This window comes from Acanthopagrus latus, chromosome 21 (assembly GCF_904848185.1).
Source record: "Acanthopagrus latus isolate v.2019 chromosome 21, fAcaLat1.1, whole genome shotgun sequence".
Lineage (NCBI taxonomy): Eukaryota > Metazoa > Chordata > Actinopteri > Spariformes > Sparidae > Acanthopagrus > Acanthopagrus latus.
Window position 1 is genome coordinate 9,372,393 of NC_051059.1, and position 22,590 is coordinate 9,394,982.

Here is a 22,590-nt window from a genome sequence, read left to right on the forward strand (position 1 = left end):
TGTGACGTAAAATCAACACTTAAAACTGGGAACATTTCAGAAATAGCTGTTGAAAATTGGCGCTATGAAAACATGTTTGACCCGATCACACTCGCCTTAAAAAAAAAGAAAGAAAAAAAAAAACATCACGCAAAAGAAATGAACTGACACATGGTTTTAATTTATAAAGGCCAAAATCGTTACAAACAAAATCGAAATATAAAACATATTGTGTCATTTATTTACAGGTATTTTCAAAATGATACAAAAGTGCCTTTATGTGGATATTAACATCTCACTTTCTCTTTAAGCACATGTTTTAATATTCAAGTCGTTGGTCCCTGCCTTGGCACCCTTTACACTGCAGGTGCGCACTGAATATCTAGTGATGAGACATTCCCTGTCTCCAGTTCTGGCTTGGGGGAAGGCCACCCTGACACTGATCACACTGTTCTCTTTCATAGTCGTCCACCGCCTGCGCTGCTTTTCTTGGTGGCTCTGCAGGAAACTGCTGGACTCGCTGAAGAGCTGCTCAGTGAATTGTTGCGGACACTGCTGTTAGGACAAGATCAGATTATTGGATTGTCAGTGGGGGTAGAGCTCCCAAGCAGAGGCAAAGACGTGATGTCCTGAAACATGTCCATCTTGGTCTCTTCTAAATACATGAATGATTAGTCATTAGAAGGCACTTGGAAAAGAAAAGTCCTCTAGATGGGCTGCCTCTCAACCTGTTCAGATGAGTGTAATAAAACCAAAAATAAATAATAAAATCTGAACATTAAAGCTAAATTATGCCAGAAATTAAAGGTCAGGATCACAGAATCGTCTGTCGGTGTTTTGTTCATAATTTTGCTGGGGATGTCTAGACAGGCGGACGGGGTTGAAATCAACATCCTCCAAACTTTGAGGGTGGAGGCAGCAAGCGACAGATGGCGGCGGCCTTATTTTGACTTTGGTCTCTTTGTGTTGCTGCTTAAAGAGACCGCAGTTTCCACAGGCTGGAGGAAGGGAGAGAGAACAACAGCTCAGACAGACCAACACACCACATCTGGTATTACAGAAAATAAGTAATTACTGTGATGGCTGATGGCTGACTGCATTAGAAATCACAACAGATCTGACCATTTTAAAATTGGTTTTAAAAAATGTTGAATCACTACAGTTCCAACTAATCAAGGTCCAAATTAATTTAATTAGCTTTAAAAATGCAACAAATCAAACATTTTGTATGTAGCTAACTGCTGCTCACGTGATCCCTCTTTCTGGTAACTCGGAAGAAGTCCTCCATACGAGTCTGCCTGCTACGTCCTGCTGCCCTCTCCTTTTCCCTCTCCTCCCGCCTACTGTCCCGAGCCTGACGGAACCGCTCCATTCGATTACGGATCCTGTCCTCCCTAAAAACACACCAACATGAAAACACTCACGTCTGTTCCTGATAGACGCATGTGGAACAAAAGCTGAATAAAAACACAGCCGCAAGTACATACTTAATGTTTTTCACGTGACAGAGGAACCCAACCAAAGATTCTTCATCTGGCTCAGTCCAGGTTAGTTCAGGAGCGACAGTTTGTGGTGCATCCAAGAAAATCTTCCGTGCTTCTTTGTACTTCCATGACAGTGGCACAGGATGGGTCTGAAGGGGCAGCAGATACTTGTGTCTTAATTGTTCTTACATTTTTTTGTCAAGCACATCAAAATATCACCGTTCGTACATCTTGCACCTTTCTGTTGACGTTTAAAACCACATCCTCGATGGTCCGATGCGTCTGGATCAGTTTCAGAGCTCTCTTTGGACCCAAACCGGCTATCTTGTCACAGTAGTCACAGCCCAACAAAATACATAGGTCAACAAACTAGGGGAAGAAAATTTCAAAAGATGGAAAGTTTGAGCACCTTCCATTAAATGGTGTTACGAATTATGATATTCTGGGTTTTTAAATACATATTAATGAGAGATTTACCTCCTGGTGACTAATCTGCAGTTTCTCTAACAGCTTGGGCAAAGAAAATTCCACAACCTCACTGTGAAGAAGAAAAGCAGGGATCCAAATTAGATTAGTTTAGAAATCTCCAAGACCCTCATTTAATTAAAGCGACAGATGGAAATTAGAGCTGCAGTGATTAATCTTCTAGTCAATTAGTTGACCAAAAGAAAATAAATTGCTGACTATTCTGATAATCACTTAATAATTTCAGTCATTTGTTAGCCGAATGTCATTTCCTGGTGCCTTGATGTGGTGACCCCTTGCCTTTCTTTGTCATTTATGATGGTAAATGAGGAATCTTTGGGTTTTGAACTGTTTGTTGGACAAGATCAACACTGAGATCACTGTCGAGGTCATCTACATGTCTAACTGCCATTCAAGGTGATTTCCTGCTTAGCTTATGGACCGAATGCGGTTCATTTTTTTCTGTTAGGTCACTGCTGTGACCTGCTGGATAAAACAGATGGAACCTAGTTCGTCTTCTTTTGAGAGTTACTGTGGCTTAAAATACTTCTGTCAGATCGGCCCAGTTTGCTGCTGCTGTTCATTTTTGCCTGGCAAGCCACCAGCTGACAAGATGATGACTGACTTACAGCCACAGGTGATGTCAGTGCAAAGGTATCAGTGCAGATGGTAAGACCACCTCATGTCATACTTTGACATAATCAATTACATATAAATACATGTATAGAGGACATAAGCTTGTAAGTTTAAACGAGGGTCATCTAACCAGTGCTGTTCTCTAAGGTCTAAGGTTCTGAAGAGAACTTGAGGAAAACATACAAATAACATAACAGAAAAGACCATAACAGCACTGCAGTGCAAGAGCAGCTTAACTTGAGCAACATTACCTCTGGGCACGCTGTTTACTGTGATGAATAATCTCTCTAAAGCATGCCTCAAGTTTCTGGATGTAGTTATTCATTGTGCGCCGACATCAGGGGGAACCAAAGCTACTCGTAAAGTAGAGCAGGCTTTGAGGAACAGAAATTTATTTGGAAAATTGCCAGTATGAATTTAAAATAATACTAAGAAATGGTTGAAAAGGTTAGAAAGTTAAAGAAAAGCAACTAAAAAACTCAAGTACAAATCATTTAAGCATGACATGAATTGCACTGTTCTTACCCGTCTTTACTGGCATTCAGCTGGCGAATGAGAGTATTTGCTCCAAATGGCAGAGTGTCCATGTCCTCTGATGCCACAGCGTCCACAGTCCCCTCCCTCACCAGCTGGGCACACAGTGCCTCAGCGTCCCCTGGAGCCTAGAGCACAAGACCCGGGGGGGAGTGTTGTGAGATAACAATGAAAATGCATGAAGTGAGGGAAGGAAGGTGAGAGAAACATAATCATGACCGTACATATACTACATATACACTCTATGGTGAATAGGTCATACCTTGATGACAGGTACACCCATAAACTTCAGTAGCTGGTGACAATCTTCAGTCTGGGATGATGCTGTACGCAGCACAAAAGAGTCAAAATTCACTTGAGAAGGCTTAACATTCAAATAATACTCCCAATGAATATCTACCAAGAGTGAAATGCACTCTACGGATAGTAAAGCTTCAAAACGTCTGGTCACGGTTATCAGTCGCTGACGATGTACCTTTGCCTGTGCGCTTGGGGGAGCTCCAACCAGCTGCCTCAGCTCGCTTCTCAAGCTGCAGGAAAAACAAGGGTGAGGGTGGCAAGTTGTCTGTGCAAGACTACAGATGCGTTGTGTCTCTCTCACATCGCCGCTGTAACACTCTCTGGTTTATATGTTTTTATCAATCAAAACATGTGGGGACCAGGGTTCTACCGCCATTACAAGCGCAGGTCTCTGACCCATGACTGTCTTACAGACACCGGGCGGATGTGTTCGGTATCAAGTTGAGTCAAACGATAGGGACTCAAAGGTGTCACTTACAACAGCTGCCTTTTCGTCAGGAGGCTTTCCATCCAACACAAAGACTGGCTTTATGTCATGTTCCAGGAAAGTGAGCGTCCGAAAGAAGAGACCTGTCAGAGGGCTACAGATTGTGTTGCAGTGTTTTAATAAGGTTTTCTAATAATCAAGCTCACATCCAAATAATTTGTTAAACATATCAGAAATGTTCTACAACAGAAAGCAGTCCAATACAATAGTGCAGCCTAGTACAAATTAAGTCAACTAAAGCAGTAATAACAGAGATAATAATATTGGACTGCCGTGCAACTTACACCCACTCAACTGGCTTGGACATGGGAATCAGTGTACATAATTTGTGTTTGTAAAAAAAGAAGCACATGTGGGAAAACGATACTTTTGCTCCACTTCAATGAGACAGAATGGGTCAACATCAACAAGGAGCTCACCTTAGCGAAGGCGTCGCTGCACGGAACTGGTTCACCACAATAGAGGTATCCAGTGCGATTACTTTTCCTGTGGAGTGGAACACACCAGCAGCATGACATAATAGAGTGACCATGTAGTCAGCATTCAACGGACTACATTCATTCAAATACGGTACTTAAAAACACTATTTATGAAGTTCTCCTTTGTAATTGTAAACTGTCAATTATGCAGACTTGTTTTCATCAAATTAATATGATCTTTATTTCATGGAGCTTGACTGGTGATGCATTGGGCTTTGAGTCTTTGTTTATCTCCATTAAAGACACTAAACACATAGTAAAGAGAGTAAGATTAACCAGTTAATACAAAGTGTGCTTACATTTTTTTTTTTTAGTTAATGTAGCCAACTTTGAGGTGAACATTTCTTTATGGATTTTGATCAGTTTTAGACCAGTAGCCAGATCCATTACCAGAGTAAAAGCAGAAGTAGCATCAAGGAATAAAAACCTGTTTCACATGTTAACAAGCTTTCCAGTACATAACTATCATCAAGAGAATTTTGCAAAGTGGCACTTTTCAATTTCACTGTTATATGTAATACTGGAATATTATTACTGATGTATGTAGGATGAATCTGAAGTTGTAGATGATGAAGTAGACATGTAGTTACTTCATTGGTTGTTAGTTATTCTCGTTTAAAGTGTGGGAAACCTTGCATAAATTACGTTAGTGTTTCCCTCAAAATGTAACACCAGCTGGTGAACAAGTGTAGCTAAGATTACACAAAATAGCAGGGCACTGGAAATACTCAAGTAACGTTACAAAGTAACTATCTCAGAACTGTATCCTACTACAGAACAAGTCAAGTGACACTCCACCACTTTTTATTTTAGCGGTAGTTAATATCTATATGCTTTGATTCGGGTAAATCATTGAGTGATAATAAACATTATTGAAGTGCAAAGTTGAGTTAGCTAGAATAGCTAGTAGTCAGGTGACTGTATGCTAACGTTAGCGATTAGCAATCGTCGTTTAACATCAAAAAGACGATCAGAACTGTACCGACCCTTAACAAAAGAGAGACTGGTGCAAAAATCAGGTATATTACCGGCGAAGTCACTGATATCCTTATGAGAAATAGCACAAGGAGCCTCTGACCGGATCAGATCTGCCAGTTTAGTGATCCCCATTGTACTGTCAGCACCACTGGCTTTCTGAATACTTGTGATAGAAGACGAGAAAATACAGTTCAGGTTAGACTTGTCCCAGATGACCTTAATTTGCGCGTTTGTGGAGGATTTCTTTGATTAGCACGTTTAATAGAAGGATACCTCTCTACGACGATGTCCAGTTAAATACCCTCCAACATCTTCCTGGTGTTGCAGTGGCACATGAGCTAATGGGGCAGTAGGGGTCAGCATTGCACAGACACAGGACTGGAGGAAATCCACATCCATCATTTATTACAGCAAAAATATTAACAAACAATGCATGTATTCATATATTACAAAGGAAGTAACATATTAACTTAAATCTCAAACTCAAAAGTCATAGGTAGAGTGCTTAACAGACAAAAACAACATTGTGTTGATGCCTCTTCAATGTGTGACGAATACAACTCCATTAACTCATCTCATTAATGTAAAATAATGACATATTTCATTTACATATCCATCTATTACACATGATCATACAGACAGTAGCTATACAATTTATGTCACACTGTATGATGAATAAAACCACTTAGTCCATGCTTGTAGTCTTGAAGGTTACAGTGGAAAACCATGAGCGGTCAAATTCTGTGGAAAAAACAACCTCAAACTGTATCAGCAGGATGAAAAATATGATCACTTCACAGAAAATACCCCAAGTACCCAACCCTTATTATTGTTATTGTCACTTGATAAAGCTTATAACAGAATCCATAGGCAAGTGACCGTCAAAGAGGTAAAAAACAAACATTAGGGACAAACTACACCATTTCCACAACAGGCTATTCAAGTACTGTACACAAATGTTTTGGGTAACGCAGAACTCAAAGAACATTCAGAGTAATGTTATGGCATCTCTAGATTTAGTCGTCTCACTTTGACACTTTAAGAATGGTAGTTTTTGACAGACAACACAAGTCAGGTCTGAGGCTTGGTCCTGTAACTATAGACCCAGGTCTGGGATGGGCTCCCAAAACATTTGTCGCTTAAGTAAATCCTTGTTTACCCTCCAATCATTCTTCTCCTGAAGCTATTAAAGTCTCTTTCAGAGTTTTACTTTACTCCCATGAAGATGAATGACGACAAGCATCACTGTAACATCTGTTGTTGCTGTGCAAAGGATTTATCAAGCTTAAAAGTGCAATCAGTAATATTTTCCTTGTTTTTTGGCAGAAACAAATGCTGATTAATGCCAGACGCTCCTTTGCTACTTTTAAATTAGTCATTATATTCCATCACACTGAGCTTCTCCAAAACTCAAAGAAACATCAGTGCAGAATTTGAAAAGGTTGAGAAAGCTATAAAGTCTCTGACTGAGCAGCTTGTATAGTAGCTAATTTTGGCTCAATAGAGAATATGCTGTTGCTCCAACTCACTACATCAAAGCAGTTGCTAGCAATTTCCACACACCTAGCTATAGCGTTATTGTGCTTTGTCTTGCTAATCGTCTGACAGCTTACCCAGCAATGAAAGACATTTACTCATCTTTGAACATGACATATGCTAACTTTAGCATAGCAGATCCAGTTTGTAGTCAGCTGTAAAGATATAAATAGTAGCCAATGTCAAATGTAGTAACATTAGGTCTGTATAAAACACAGCTATATCATCACTTTTGTAAACATTGGTTATGTTTTCTGTCTTGGGTCTTGTCTTGGTGGTGCTAAGCCTAGGAATCTTAAGTGAAATTCCAATACAATTTGCTATAAAAACCATAGAGAATCGTGGTAAACATTTGCAAGTAATGTTGTAGCTCCCTTTGGTTGCCTTTAGATGGAGTTAAGGCTTGGGATTTTAATGGTTGCACCTTAAACAAGGAATTGCTTCAGCTTCCAGTGTTTCGGGAGACTCAGTCTTGTCTCATCTTAGCGACGGAACCAGATCCAGGTGTTAATAAGCCAGAAAGCCACAGTAGCAGAGTACAGGATCACCTCTCGCTTGGAGCGTTCTTTGTTTTCCTCCTCCAGCAGCTGCAGACGCCGGTTCAGCTTCACAATCTGAAGAAGCACAAAACACAAACACATTTTTTCACAACAAAGATGAGAACACTACTTGAGCTGGGCCTGGGTAAGATTTACAGAAGTTTACAGTAGTGGTCCTCAGAATTAACATTTTCTGAGTTTCATTTTAAGGGGAGACCGTACATGTTTAAACATAATTTTGTCATGATTTGGGGTTTGTTTTTGTTTTTTTTGCTCATACTGCTCATGTTTTTCTTTCAGAATAGTGTAAAAAAAATGCTCAAAACACATTTAGTTCAGACTTGTGTTCTGGGTCTTTATGCAAACAAGTGCACATTTAATTAGACAGCCTTATTAGCATGTTTATACACTGAATAAAAGAGAACTTGAATACAAGTTATCAAATGGGGATGTTTCATGATGATATCTTTTAGTTCAGCATTCACTTTTGTATTTTTAAAAATGTATGGAATACAGTACATATATCTAAAGCTTTTTCCTCACAATCTAGCTATAAATCTGCACTTCAGTAGCAACCACATAAACCAAACCATCCTTATTTCTATATATCTTTATCTATCGCTATCTCTATCGATCTCTGTCTATCGCTATCTCTATCCATCTCCATATCTCTACCAATCTCTATATATTTCTATCTCTCTATCTCTCTATATATACACACACCTCTATATCCATCCCTATCTATATCTCTATATCCATCATTCATAGCTTGGTTCATATAAAATTTTATTCCAGAAAACATGACGAAGATCTTCTTTTTCTTTTTTTTTTTAAAATGGCTGCTGACAGTATGATCTACTGGTTGATTCTAAAGAGGTACCCATAATTCCCTATGTTTCTGTGTTTCTGTTGTTGAAGTAATCAAATGGGAAACTATCATGCTGATATCATTTAATCTAACCTTTACCGTTTTCTCCTGTAGTGTCTACCTCTTAAGTTTGAAGTGTGTGAGACAATGACAAGAGCAAAACTACACCAACAAAATCAAAGATAACAACAGAGATAAAGAATTTGGAGGAGACACTCTACTTTATTTTTTCCTGGGATAATCTGGGATAATCAACAAAGGCTGATCAATTTCTAAGAGAATCTTTTGCCCAGGATCAGTTTTTGTATTTTTAATGCCAGTTGCTTATCACTGGCTGTGCGCTGCTCTGCCAGCATAATTTGTAAGCAGCCTGAAATGGGATACATCAGATTGTCAGCATGTCTTCACTGTATCTAAACATTTGTAAACTACAAACCTAAACACTGGAGAAAATGCTCACAACAGGTGCAATGTGCCCACCAGAGCAGCGGACAAGTGTATGAATCATGTACCGTATTAGTGACAGTGACACAGGCATTCATTTAGACGAGTGAGACATGTTACCTGTCGTCGTAGTGAGGAGGCGTCCACTAAGCCAGACTCATCAGGGTTCATATCCAGGGTCATGTCCAGGTGTGTCCTGTGGAGAGCAACATACCTCCATTTAGAATAATGATAACAGTGACATCCATTACAATTACACAAGTATTTAGCACAGAACTTTTTCCAACATGCATTTACACTGAAGACGTAATGGTGACATTGAGATTCAAGATTCAATTTCTTCATCATTATATAATCAGGATTGTACAACACAAATGTTGTTGCTGTTGTTCCTTTATGCTACTCATAAAAACAGGATTATATAAATGGATGAATTGATGATAATTTAGTTCAGAACTCTCCTTTCTGGTTAAATGTTAAGAATGAATACATTAGTTGCACAGCCTGAGAAAAGAAGCTGCCTTGTTGTCTGGTGGTACAGCAGCAAATACTTCTGTACCTCTTGCCAGACGGCAGCAGGGTGAACAGGCTGTGGCAGGAATGGGTGAGTCTTTTAGTATCCTTTGGCCTCTGCACAGGCACTAAGTCTAAGTTGCACATTTAAGACAGTGACAACTTCAGGTACCTCACATGAATTAGAGGGAGAATTATTTAAGTTGAGACAGTGAAACAGCATTAATTGTCTAATAATGTACATTCTTTCAATGAAAAATAAAGAAACATCATTCTTTATCCTGTTTTGACATCCTACTGCCGTTTTCTCCATTAATTCAGAAACTCCTACACTCCATAATTTCCTCCTCCAGGACAGTTCTCCACCTAAGGAAGGAACTTTTTTAAAAGGTTAAGATGTTGATGTTGTTGTGTTGTTATGATGTGTGCCAATTTTATGAATTCCAGTTGTCTGTTCTGAGAAACTTTGTAAATACATCACCCGAGAAATCCAGAAACAAAGAAATCACCTGCGGTGGTTGTCGTCCAGGACTTCGAGGACCTGCTGGTATGCCCGGCGTGTTGTTGACTGGATATAAGACAAGAAGCCTGTAGCTGTGAACAGGTTGATGTTTGCATCCTCAGGGGAACAGAGAGGGGGACACAAGCGGACTGGGGGGGCAGAAGGGGAAGGGGTTACACTGGCGGAGAGGTGAATGGGGAGAAACAGTAAAGAAATAAGATTTTAACAAACCAAGAGCAAGATAAGAATGAGATTGCCAATTCAGAATGGAAAGTACGTGAGAAGCAGTGTTGAAACAGGTTTATCAACTGTGAATGTATGCTTACCTTACATCACCTCTGACCATCTGACTGCCGTAGCGGCCTGATATGTTCTCACTCGCACTGCGTTCTCGTCGAGACCGAGCGTGAAAGTGGGCCTATGAACATTTACAGTTACAGGTTAAAACCTAATTATTAGTTATTTTTCACTCCCTGACACTCCCCTTTTCACATTATTATCTCTGCCAAATATCTTCATTTTCCCCAATATCGTTTTTGTGCTATTTATCAATCTAGATTGTTTTTGTATGAGTTGCTGAGTTTTGGAAATATGGACCAAACACGTATCGGCCATCATGTCTGCCATCTCTGGAATACACTTGAAGGCATTTGAAAAACTCTGCAATGACTGAGCAATGTCTCTTTCCAGAATCCCTGACCTGGTTACTCAAGATAATCCACAGACTTGTTTTGAGCAGTTTCATTTAGGGTTTATTTTCCTTCTACCAAATTACATCCACCAAATGTTTCACCCTGCAGAAGGAAGCGTGCATCTACTGATGGACAAGAGGCTCATCTCTACAGCTGATGTCTCCAAAACTTAGCAACTCACATCAAAACAGTCAAGGAGGATAAATAAGTCTACAGGTAAGAGGAAAAATAAGTTGATTTTGGGGTGAAGTGTCTGAATTTCTGTAGGCAGTGCTCAAGTTCTGAAATATGTTTCTTCTTTACATCTACACACATTACATGACAAGTAGCAGCAATAACAGGCTTCCCTACTACAACCTACAATTTTAAAAGCTAACTGAAGGTAGGTAAACTAAGTCATGGCTTTCACTTCTTCTCCAGGCAATGTCTCATTGTATCATCCTGCAGACCTTCTTCCTTGTTTCAAGCTCCTGCTGCTTCAATACCCAAAGGAAGGAGTCTAATTGTAGGCGAGAAGGAAGAAGTGCAACACTCTCTGCTCTTGTAACAACAACACCCTGCATTTGCTACAGGTAATTGTGTTCTTGGTTGATGTACCATGAAGACAAAAGGTCAAGAACTGAAAAGTAACCACATTTATGTAGCATCAACAGGGAGAAAAGGCACACTGTTATAGCACTTAAACAACTTAACTAGAAGATATGATCTGTAGTACTAAAAGACAAATTTGGGAATAATTTAATCAAAATTCAGACGAAAGAAATAATATTTTTGTTTTCCACCATTCAACCTGCCTGTGACTAATCTGATTAATACATATTATCACTGCAACATCATCTACAATATTTTAATCATTTTTGTCAAAAAACGAACAACTGTAACCAATTATTGATCTTGTATCTTGTAAGTACAATTGTGGATCTGCGTGTTTAACCCCAGGCTGCTACCCATCTATCTTTTTCTAATGCACAGGATAGGGTAGCAGTACAATATCATATAGATATAAATAACTGGATCAGTGTCAAGTTTAGTAAATTAAGGAAATGTATTTAATTCTAAGGAAAATGAAAAAGGGCACCGTATGGACGCATTGCTCTGACCCTTACCGCCTGGCTGGGATTGCTTTGTGGTGAGGCAGCTTGATCAGTTTCGAGGGAGTCCAGTGGCTGTTCTGTAAGGGTGAGGATACGTGGAGGGGCCTTCATGTTCAGGAGGTCCACAGAAGGGACGGACTGGATCAGGTCCAAGTCTCTGGGACGGGAAAACAGAGGGTCCCCATCGTCACCTGTGGAGGAAGTGAAGAGAGCGGGACAAACAAATCAGTGGCGGTTGGTATTAGAAGCAGGTAGTTTAGTATGTCTTTGCTGTCCTCACCTGCGACGACAATCCTCTCTGGCACCTGCATCATAGTTGTGTGAATGGGCAGGGATTGCTGAAGTGGCAGAGCCCCAGTCTGCTTCTCCGGGGCCACCATGAGGGTCTCAGGGATCCGCATGCGCTGGCTGATACCCTCTGTGTACTCCAGCTCATAATGGATGCGGTTCATCTCGGCCACCTCTGCAGAGGGGGACGTGAAGGTTGGCCCACTCATCCAGCCTGAAGAAGACACAAATGGAAGGAAATGGAAAATAGTAAAAATAGTATATATAGTCTATAGTATAAATAGTCACCAGATGAAAGGAAAGACTAGTGTGCAAGTTAGAAGGTAGACTTCTACACTATACTTTAGTCAGTGTCAATAATCCCTCAAGGCTCCTGTCTGTGAACCCTGGAAGTCTGCCACCACCCTCATGTGAATGGCAGTAAGCCTGTCTGCAACGCCATCCTAGTTTTCTGATTAACAGCAGTATTGTTACGCCTAACTAATTCAAATTGACAAATATGTTGACTTTAACGCTTGGTAATTGGCTCAGTGGCTTAGACTAGTGCCCCAAACATGCTGCCTGGCTCGTGTTTAAGGGCACGTCCCACGCTAGGTTAGAGTAACCCAAATAAGCCCGACCACAAGGTGGAGGGAAGGGGGTGTAACAGCCGAAGCTAATAAATAATATAGAAGAAGGAACATTTCACGTTGTGTTGCATAAAATTACGTAACGTCGACATGAGGTGTAGCTGCTGTTGACACATGGCTTCAATGTCACTCAATGAAAAGCGACATGAGACGCCATGTCTAGCAAGTACGTAGCTCCTATCGAGCTAATTTTACGAGTATATCAGGTCCGACAGCATTAGCTCGTGTTATCTTTATCACAACTCGTTAGCTCAGCAGAGCGATGACAACCGCTGCCAAAACAGGCGGGCTAACCTACATATCATGATGCTACAATTAGCTTTAGCTTCCAGGGTCACTTACCGTGATGGTTTCAGCACCGGTGTTTAAAATGTCATGTGTCTAAATGTTGTCCGCTCTGTGATATAGCAGCATTAACCTGGACGGACGACAGAGAGACACACCGCTTCTAGCTAGTATGTGTGTCCCGCTGGTAATAATCCCCGCGTGCCCGCTGGGGCGGAGCGTATGAGCTACATCGTCAGCCCAACCGAGCCGCAGCAGCCGGCGGCACCCAGTTTTCAAAACGAGCGCACACCGTTATCACGCTCAAATTAGTTGGTTCACATAAATGTTTTATGTAATTAGTTTAATCCAGACGAAGTAATACTAAGAGGCTATTTATTTATGATTTGCATTGACACAGGAGGGATTTGGCCTCTTCCAGCTGTAATTCAATTGATCCATCGTAATTTAGTGGAAAATGTCAAAATCTCTTGCAGATAGCAAAATGTTTGCATTATCTTCCTGAAATACACAGATATCAAAACAATTTAATAAGGAACAGTTAGAGGTAGTGGAAAATTAATGTCAAGTCAATGTCAACTTATAATAACTTATAACTCATCAAGAATGCATCTTTTACCCAATGTAACACTCAAGTAATGAAGTAGTATACAATTCAGAGGAACTTGTAATTGAGCATTTCCACTTCCTTCTACTTACTGGATACTTGACCACGTTTTGGAGGACATTTTTTTTCCTACTACCCCACTGCATTTATTTGGTAACTTCAGTAACTTGGTACTTTAGGGATGACATGCTGCTTCAGAGCCAAACGCACATTTTTACATTTATTTTATTATTTTGAAAATAACAATAAAAAAAGTTTTTAATTCCAATAATACTGAATATTGGATTCGATAACCTGCCAGGCCAGTAACTGGTCGAAAATCCAACAAATAGCTGCTGCTGAAATATAACTCAGCCTCAGGCATACTATTTTACTAAATTATGTTAATATGTTATACATTATACATTTGCTGTATTACTTAGCTACATTATATACACCATTATATTTATATTACATACAGACAACCCTAAGTATCTTAAATCATAAGATTATTATATGGCCAGAATATTATTCGGGTATGCACTGTTTACATATTGTCTACATTGCTGACTTTGATGTTATGAACACACACCACCATGTTACTCTTGTCTTGTATTTTGTAGTTAAATTGCTTTAATATAGTTTATATTTCCATTTTTATTCAGATTTTTATTTTTACATACTTTAGATTATCTATTGTTAACTCTCTTTTTTCATCCATGCTTATTTCGGTCCATGTGCTTCTGCAACACCTGACTTTCCCTCGAAGGCTAAAAAGGCTTATCTTATCTTATCTTGGGTCTTCCAGTGACTCTGCAATAAATCAATTACACACAATTAGTAACATCTTTCAGAGGGCAGGATAAACGAAAAAAATGACAAACAAAATGTTTTAACTGCCAAATGGTTATTATCACGGTCATTCATTTAGTTAGCTACATATTTTAGCTTGTCTATTTATACTTTGGTGCTGATATGCAGTCAGGTTGTCATGTATTCAATGATACCCTGACATGTATTTATATGCACTTTAAATGTTATTTTAAATGTGTAGCTTTACTCAAGATTTTGAGACGACAAACAAAAATACTTAGATTTACAGATCCTTTTTCCTCACTTTCATTGAGATTCAACCACTAAAATGCTTTTCCCCCACAATGAAACAAATATTGTGTGTGTCAGCATTTTTAACTGTCCATTCTGCAGCTAGCACTCTTTATCGAGTTCTATGTCCTGATTGGATAAAGTCAACAGGGATAACAAAATATGTATTTTCTCTTTTATTGTATGAGTGGGGGGAGGAGAGTCATGAGCTCCTGACCAAACACTCTATAACAGTGTTAAGTGTTGGAACATAGAACTATTTCATAGTTATCTTAATACAAACTATATCACTTTCTTCCCACAGGCAGTGAAATTGCTACATGTTAAATAGGTAGTTGATGGTATGTCCCTCTATCTGGGCCCCCTAGTGGCATGGAGGCCCTGGGCATGTGTTGTTTTGAGATTATCAAACACAAATGTGTTCATAAACATTCACATTCTTGTGTTCATGAAGTATATTTAGGTCATGGACGTCTGTGGCAGCTTCTGCATCCAACAGGTTTTCAGGTATCCGACCCCACATAGCCCACATTCATGGTGCCTCAACGGAAAAGCGCAACAGAGCTCAGAAATACAACTCCCACAGTTCCGCACGCCTCAAAACCAATGCGCATGCGTCTTCCGTCTGGGCCATTATTTTGTCCTCCTCAAGCTTCAAATGAACAACAGGCTAAACGTTCCTTGAAATGAATTAAATATTAATACGCGGAAGGAGCATTTTTTCTTCTAGCTCATCACCGCCGACATTAATGGAGTCTCTCGGTCAGTAGCTCGTTGTCTCGCCGGGCTCTTCGGTCCTCAGTTGGACTTGGAGGCCGAAAACAGTGCGCGGAGTGACAGCCCCGTTAAAGCCAGCAGCAGATTGGGTGTTTATCTAGTTGGCTAGCGACCTAGCTAGCTTCCTAGACAGCTAAGTGGGGAGGAAAAAACGCGAAAGGACCCTTTGATAACTTCGGAAGGAGAGGGCTGTGGCTGTCCCTGTCCCGTCCAACCTACAGAGGGGATGGCACACCTTCATAACATGCACAACCAGGTACAGAAATGCTCTTTTCAGTAACTGTCACCTCCCTTCTTCTTGACCAAGGCGAACCCCCATGACTGCCAGGCTTTCCAGGAATAGGTGGGTGGGGGTCTAAGCCAACAATGCAATTCATACAGCTTACTATATACAGATACAGGAAATACTTTATTTTTCATCTCTTTGTCATTGTCAACATCAGGGGAAACATTGCAATCAACAAGCTGACAACAATTTCAATACATTGTATGGCAATATTCTGAAAGTCTACATTGTTGTAGAGTTGTGGATGTTACCATAAAATAAATGTAATGACTTCTTTATGTGCCTCCTACTCAGTCAAATCTTCACTCATTTCCTGCTGTAACGAAAACAGAAAACCACTGAACTTTCAAGTGTCATGCATCTTGAATTACATCCTGGCACAAAGTTCGATGAAAAGTCTAGGTCATTAGATGGGATGTGACTGAATGGATCCGTATTGACACGGATAAGAAAGGTTAATCATTCATCTTCTTTTTATATGTAAGCAGTGCATGACTGCATTTTTTTTAAGCAGACAGATTGATGTAACCACTGCTGTCACGTCTAATTAACATTCATAAAAGAGCATCCAAATGTGAAACAACTTCTGTTCAGGTGGTTTGAAAGTAACACACACAAATACGCCTCGGAGCACAGTCATCACGACTTGCCCTCAATAATTTCTTTGCTGTCTCTGCACCAGAACACTCGGTTGGACCCCGAGGAGTACTTCACCAAGCAGGAGCGGATCGGAAAAGGTTCCTTCGGAGAGGTCTACAAAGGCATCAACAATCGCACAAAGGAGGTGGTGGCGATTAAAATTATAGACCTGGAGGAGGCGGAGGATGAGATTGAAGACATTCAACAGGAGATCACAGTGCTGAGCCAGTGTGATAGCCCTTTTGTTACCAAGTATTATGGATCATACCTGAAGGTAAGACAATAATAAAAGTAATGAAGCAATACATGCACATATTGTTTCTTCAACAAAGCATATTTTTATGAACTTGATTCATCAAGTATTGTTTTCCTCTCAGGGGACCAAGCTGTGGATTATCATGGAGTATTTAGGTGGAGGATCTGCTCTGGATCTGGTAAGAAGATTTATTTTTTTTTATACAGCTTACAAAGTTTTATACAAATCTTGCAAAGTGGCAGCCTTTTATACTTGAGAAGCAAAACTCTCTCTCCCAGCTTCCACATTTTTCTGATTTATTTTCTCATCTCCTTTCCTCTCCTTAGCTACGCCCAGGGCCTCTTGAAGAGACATACATTGCTACAATACTGAGGGAAATACTGAAGGGGCTGGAGTATCTGCACTCTGAAAGGAAGATCCACAGAGATATCAAAGGTAATAAGCAGCATCTCCGAGCATTAAGAGTCAGTCTTTTTAAAATAAGTTTCAGTACAAAGCCAGATACCGTGATCATTACTCAGAACCTGATCGCACCAGTATGAGTGTTGAGTAGAGACATTATCCATTAACTTGCTTTGATTCAAGCCTCCTATCAGCAAGTAAATACTTTACTTGAGTAACACTCTGAATGGTGAGCAGAGATGAGCGAGCTGCTGAGGTACAACATGTAAATCCAGTCTCAACCAGATGCTGCACAGAAGTCCACTCACAAAAATATGCTACAGAGCTGCATACATTTATCAACACCATCTGTGGGCTCACAACATAATGCAGGTGTTAGATGTATATCTGTGTGAAGCTATTTTTTTTAATCTTCATCTGATGTTGTGCTACTTGTAGTTGGGAGTCAGTTTGTATCTACATAGAACCTGTTTGTGTTCCAGTTCATGTTCTAACTGAAGGCACTGCCACTTATCTGCTGATGTCTGAAGCTGTTTGTGATTCCCACTCGTCTCGTGTCCGTTCCCCGTAATGCACACTATCTCAAATAATTATTGTTGTGGCATTTCAGAAAGTCGACACTTGATTGGCCCAAATCAGATGCTACATCACTTAATTTCCTGATTATAATCACAAAATGATCCACCCACCTTTCACATACATTCATGATGACATGTTAGGGGATTTATTGTCTTTAGTAGTACAGTGAAAAAAAAACTTAAGTTATCATGGTTATATTCATATACAAATGCTGTTTAGAATAATTTGCTCTTAGCAGGGGCAAAGGACCCCTTAGCTAGTAGTACAGAGCAGGGACGCCCTACTACATATAATGTATGAGACTCTGTTGCATATTTAACATACCCTAATAATGTGTAGCTAACTGGTGATCGTGTTTCGATAATGCGTACTTAGCATTGACACTGTTTTGTCATGCCCTTTTTCAGATGCTTTAGTGTCTGTATGCAACACTCAAAGCATTCCTGTCAGAAAGCCTTACGGGACATGACAAACCATCAGAATTTGATGCCCTGGGAAAGAGCCCAGCCTGAAATAGCTAACTAGTTCACTGTTATTGAAAGGTGTTACCTAAGCCTGGAGCTGTACCCATACTAAAATTATGACAGGAGAGAGAAAGTTATTTTCTCTTAATGAAAAATACAGTCTTTTTGAAGTGTTTAACATTCAAAAATGAGCCAGTGAGATGCAGCAGTGGCACTTGGGGCTCCTCAGGCTGCCACATGTAGTCCAGTTCAACAACGAGCAACAGTCATGGCTGGTAGTGATGGAGACAGAAAACTAATGTGCACAGGGAGAGCACCTGTGGTTTGATAAAGCCCAGGCAGATGTGAACTGTAAGGTTTCATCGTACTTGTATTGCTTGTTCTTGTACTTTAGCTGCCTTTCTCTGTCTGTTTCTCTCCCCTAGCTGCCAACGTGCTGTTGTCAGAGCAGGGCGACGTGAAGCTGGCAGATTTCGGGGTGGCAGGACAGCTGACAGATACCCAGATAAAGAGGAACACGTTTGTTGGCACGCCTTTCTGGATGGCTCCAGAGGTTATCAAACAGTCAGCCTATGACTTTAAGGTGAGTCTGTGGCCTGAACAAGACACACGGTGTTACTGCTTTGAATGAATTATGTCTTTAGATTGATTTGATTGTGTTTTTTTCTCTTTTTCACTTTTGGACAAAATATACTATTTTTTCGGGGAAGCATTGATAATTAGACAGATTAAATGTTCACCATTTATTTAACATGAACACACCTTACTTACACATTGCACTCTCCCTTTCCCAGGCTGATATCTGGTCCCTGGGGATCACTGCCATCGAGCTGGCTAAAGGGGAACCTCCCAACTCGGACCTGCACCCCATGAGGGTCCTCTTTCTTATCCCGAAAAACACTCCACCCACACTTGAGGGACCTTACAGCAAACCCTTCAAAGAGTTTGTGGAGGCTTGTCTCAATAAAGACCCTCGTTTTGTAAGTGACACACCTGCATGCATCTGCGAGTATTGCAGCAGAACCACCATGTGATCAGACTTGCTTGCTTTGGGCAAAATAAGATGAGAAAATTGGATGATAATTCCAGATTGGCTCAGACTTTGGACATTTATTCTCCCAAATATTTGATTTGATCAGCATACTTTGTCCTGAATAGGAATTATCGTTTGTGCTGTTCACTCTCAAATATTCAAACTCAATCCGAGTCACATTCTTGCTAAATCTAAGAAATGTGATGGTTGACTCATTACTGCTTCTTTTAGTTTCTTATAACTAGACAACTGATGCAACAGCATGACCCCTCTGATGCTGCTGTGACTGAATGTTAATCTTTTTGTTTGTTTATAGAGGCCAACAGCCAAAGAGCTCCTGAAGCACAAGTTCATCACACGTTACACCAAGAAGACGGCCTATCTTACAGAGCTGATCGACCGCTACCGCCGCTGGAAGTCGGAGGGACACGGAGAGGAATCCAGCTCTGACGACTCAGATATGTGAGTCTCAAGAGCACACAGTCGTACACTACGGCCGTTCACTTTCCAAAGGGTCTATTAAGAGCCTGTTAAATTAGTTGGTGTCCAACAGATCATAAAATTCACAGTTTCAATCTTATCACAGTACTGAGTCAAAGATTGGATCATTTTACATATTGGTAAAAAGAGGGCACATTGGCATGTGCACACACACAATCTATGTTTAGGTAAATTATATTACTAGGACAGGCAAAGTGATGTAAAAACTGTTGCTGGAAACTAACTTGCAACCCTCCTGCGGGTCCTGCCCCCGATGTAAGTAGGTTACAACTACTTACATGGCTGTGGTGAGGCGGAATCACTGTTTCTATTTTAATAGCCTTTTACTATGAGCTGAGTACTGTTTACAAGGTCCATTATTAAAAGGTAGGCCGGCTTAATTTTGATGAATTATTAACGTTGAAATCCCCTCTGCTCCCAGTGGTCTGCAGAGTGGACAGACCGTCAAACCAAACTCTATTCTAATAGCAGGTGTTCTAAATTTTGCAATGAATGGTTTGCACGCATGGCAGACAAAGTGCGTACGGGGGTGTCTGTGTGAAATGAGGATCAACTACATTCTGTGGCACATCTTTAAATTACTGATACTAAGCTGACCTGTTAGATAATTTCAGGGGGATTTATGGATGATTTACTAGAAGAATTGGCTGCGCACCATTTGGGCTGCATTTTCAAATTGTCCTCAGTAGAATCATTTTGCCTGCATGAATTAGAATTAGGTCATTGAATCATTATATGAAATCAGGTCAAGCTGGCGCCCCTCACAATTTCTACATGTCTCTCCTCTTGTCTTATTTTTCCTACAGGGATGCTGATGGTGATGTGGATACGTGTCCTATGTGGACCTTCCCCACAGTCAGACCCACCTCTATGAACAAGTTACAGAAGGGCTACACACACACAGATTCAGAGGTAAGACAATCATAGCATACAGGTTATACAGAAGATTTGATTCTGTGTCTAACAACATTTTTTTTTCTTCCTACCAGTCAGGAGATTCAGTGAAAAGGCAACCCAAGTCACAATGCTTGTCTGCTTTGGTAACACCCATCTTCAGAGAGGTAGGTCCAGCTGTTTGGGATGGGGAACATACAACTTTGAATGAAAAACATAATGTTTCTCTGTCAGTAAATACAAGAACTAACAAAACCTGATCCATCTCCGCTTGTTATATTGTTATAAACTGTTCAGTACAGATGAATTAGGCTCACATTGTGTGGCTGAAGCTTCCACGTGCACAACAAACACAATACTTTCTGTGATTTCTGTAGTTAAAGGAGAAGCGGCGGGCGAGCGGCGGCGGCGTAGGAGCCATCGAGGAGCTGGAAAACGCCTTCAACCTGGCCGAGGAATCATGTCCGGGCATCTCCGACCGCCTCGTCACACACATGATGGAGAGAGTGTGCAGGTGATACATCGACCCGTGTCAAAACTGTCTGCTGGGATGTCCATTATGCAGCAGGAAAAACTTTCGTTCATGTATATGGATTAATTGATTTCATGTCGTTCTTGCAGGTTTTCTTTAAATGGTAACACCACCCCATCTTCGCGGTGAAACCCCAGCTGGATGTAACTTAACTCTGCCCCCTTTTCTGTCTCCCAGACCCACCCAACGCCTCAGATAAGGACCACAGAAGACCAACCCCACACACACACACACACACACACACACACACACACTCCCCTCGTATCTTTGCACCCTCCCCAGTCCCCTGAGAGATCTTTTAATTAGTTATAATTAAATATTTTTACAGTTTTTCTTTAAGAGCGGAGAGTATTTAAGACAAAAAAGCCATGACATTTAGAGCGTTGTGTATACCTGTTAGATTGAGAAGAAAAAAACTATAATAAAGTCTATGGAAAATGTCTTGCTGTCTTTAGTGTTTGGTGTCACTCTGATTCTCACAAGACGGAATGAATCATCGCTGTTATGAAAAACGGATGGCTTACAGTCGTATGTTTCCACAACAGGCTGATACTGGTATGTTTCATATCAGAATACTAGCCGGCTCATGTTACTGTTTTAACATCTTCCTTTTTGTGTTTGATGCTCACATAGACATTTTTGACATTTTATCTGTTTAGATTTACATGAAGTGACACTTCTGTCTAGGGCTGCATATTATACTGTACAATCCTTCTACTATGTAAATAATTCAAGCTAATATTTTTTTCTGTTTATAAAGTTGACATTCATGGAAGCTGAACAATTATAATCATGTGTATTTCCTTTTGTGATTGTTAAAACTAAATAATTACTATTTTGTTCTTTCTAAAAGAAGAATTTAAGCTTGGGGTTTGGGGTAATTAACCTCCGTACAGTGTAATTACTGACGCCCTGTTAGTCAGGGCAGGTTCACTCTGGTTTTGTATGTCAGAGGCAATTAATCTCACTGAGATGAAGCACAAAGGGAGCAGGAAGCACCTGCTGTTGTGTGTGTGTGTGTGTGTGTGTGTGTGTGTGTGTGTGTGTGTGTGTGTGTGTGTGTGTGTGTGTGTGTGTGTGTGTGTGTGTATAGAAGCTTCAGGCTCTTCTACACCCCCATTAGATTAAGTGTGAGGTGTAACGAGACAAAAATGTATGAAAGGATAGAGATGAACCTTGAATAGACTTGGGTGTCTACAGGTACAAGACACTTAAATCTAATGCGTCTTAAGACTTTTTCTTTTTTTTAAAACCACATTCAGGACTGTATTTCTTATTCAAGTATTGAAGGTCAGTATAAAGACGGATGTGTAGTTTATTCATGGTCCCATGCAGATTTTATTTAGGCATTAGGATGTTTGATTAAGCATGCTTAATCTATATTTTGTGTTGCAAAAGGTATCCAAGATTCATACTTGAGTAAAAGTAAAGATATCATGCTAAAATAGCACTAAGATAAAAGTTGAAGTCATCCATGTGAATAGTACTTAAGTAAGTCTTAAAGTATCAGATATTAAATGTACCTAAGTATCAAAACTAGGTAAAAGTAAACTATACATATATTTACATGCATATATAAACTGTATTCTTAAGGTCCACTAATTGATGTCAGGTCTACTGACATAGTTATAAAATAGATAGATATAAAAGTTAAGTTTTAATTTGATCTCAAATTCCTCTGAAGTAAAGTACTTGAGTAAATATGCTTAGTTACAATCCATTACTGCCAATAGGTAAGTGCAAATATAAAGTAAGAAGAGAATATTAGCTCGCTATTAAGATTTGACAGCAGAAGTGTCAAGTTA

At 40.1% G+C, this 22,590-nt stretch overlaps 3 protein-coding genes across 5 annotated transcripts; 1 reads left to right on the forward strand and 2 right to left on the reverse strand.

Moving 5' to 3' along the window:
• Window positions 1–139: 139 nt before the first annotated feature.
• On the reverse strand, window positions 140–5,738 carry zgc:110269 (probable flap endonuclease 1 homolog). 2 transcript variants are annotated; one of them, XM_037083525.1, is made up of 12 exons: window positions 5,616–5,738; window positions 5,393–5,505; window positions 4,305–4,371; window positions 3,877–3,979; window positions 3,574–3,628; window positions 3,361–3,422; window positions 3,090–3,226; window positions 1,941–2,001; window positions 1,701–1,787; window positions 1,467–1,612; window positions 1,229–1,373; window positions 140–977 (listed from the first exon to the last, which is right to left on the reverse strand). In XM_037083525.1, exons 2-12 carry the CDS (start codon window positions 5,472–5,474, stop codon window positions 921–923), a joined length of 1,002 nt encoding a protein of 333 aa, XP_036939420.1. In that variant the 5' UTR covers window positions 5,475–5,505; window positions 5,616–5,738; the 3' UTR covers window positions 140–920. The 2 variants fall into 2 exon arrangements, with proteins under 2 accessions (XP_036939420.1, XP_036939419.1); XM_037083524.1 differs by having other exon boundaries at window positions 1,701–1,832.
• On the reverse strand, window positions 5,722–12,948 carry LOC119010930 (mitochondrial fission factor homolog A-like). Of its 2 annotated transcripts, XM_037083528.1 has the most exons (8): window positions 12,790–12,948; window positions 11,811–12,032; window positions 11,543–11,721; window positions 10,071–10,162; window positions 9,752–9,922; window positions 8,850–8,925; window positions 7,427–7,492; window positions 5,722–6,083 (listed from the first exon to the last, which is right to left on the reverse strand). In XM_037083528.1, exons 2-8 carry the CDS (start codon window positions 12,025–12,027, stop codon window positions 6,054–6,056), a joined length of 831 nt encoding a protein of 276 aa, XP_036939423.1. In that variant the 5' UTR covers window positions 12,028–12,032; window positions 12,790–12,948; the 3' UTR covers window positions 5,722–6,053. The 2 variants fall into 2 exon arrangements, with proteins under 2 accessions (XP_036939423.1, XP_036939422.1); XM_037083527.1 differs by having other exon boundaries at window positions 5,722–7,492; window positions 12,790–12,946.
• Window positions 12,949–15,023: 2,075 nt separating this feature from the next.
• stk25b (serine/threonine kinase 25b) lies at window positions 15,024–21,226 on the forward strand. The gene is made up of 11 exons (XM_037085241.1): window positions 15,024–15,455; window positions 16,168–16,398; window positions 16,502–16,558; window positions 16,707–16,815; window positions 18,251–18,408; window positions 18,620–18,805; window positions 19,175–19,320; window positions 20,166–20,271; window positions 20,349–20,420; window positions 20,631–20,767; window positions 20,875–21,226. Exons 1-11 carry the CDS (start codon window positions 15,426–15,428, stop codon window positions 20,912–20,914), a joined length of 1,272 nt encoding a protein of 423 aa, XP_036941136.1. The 5' UTR covers window positions 15,024–15,425; the 3' UTR covers window positions 20,915–21,226.
• Window positions 21,227–22,590: the final 1,364 nt, after the last annotated feature.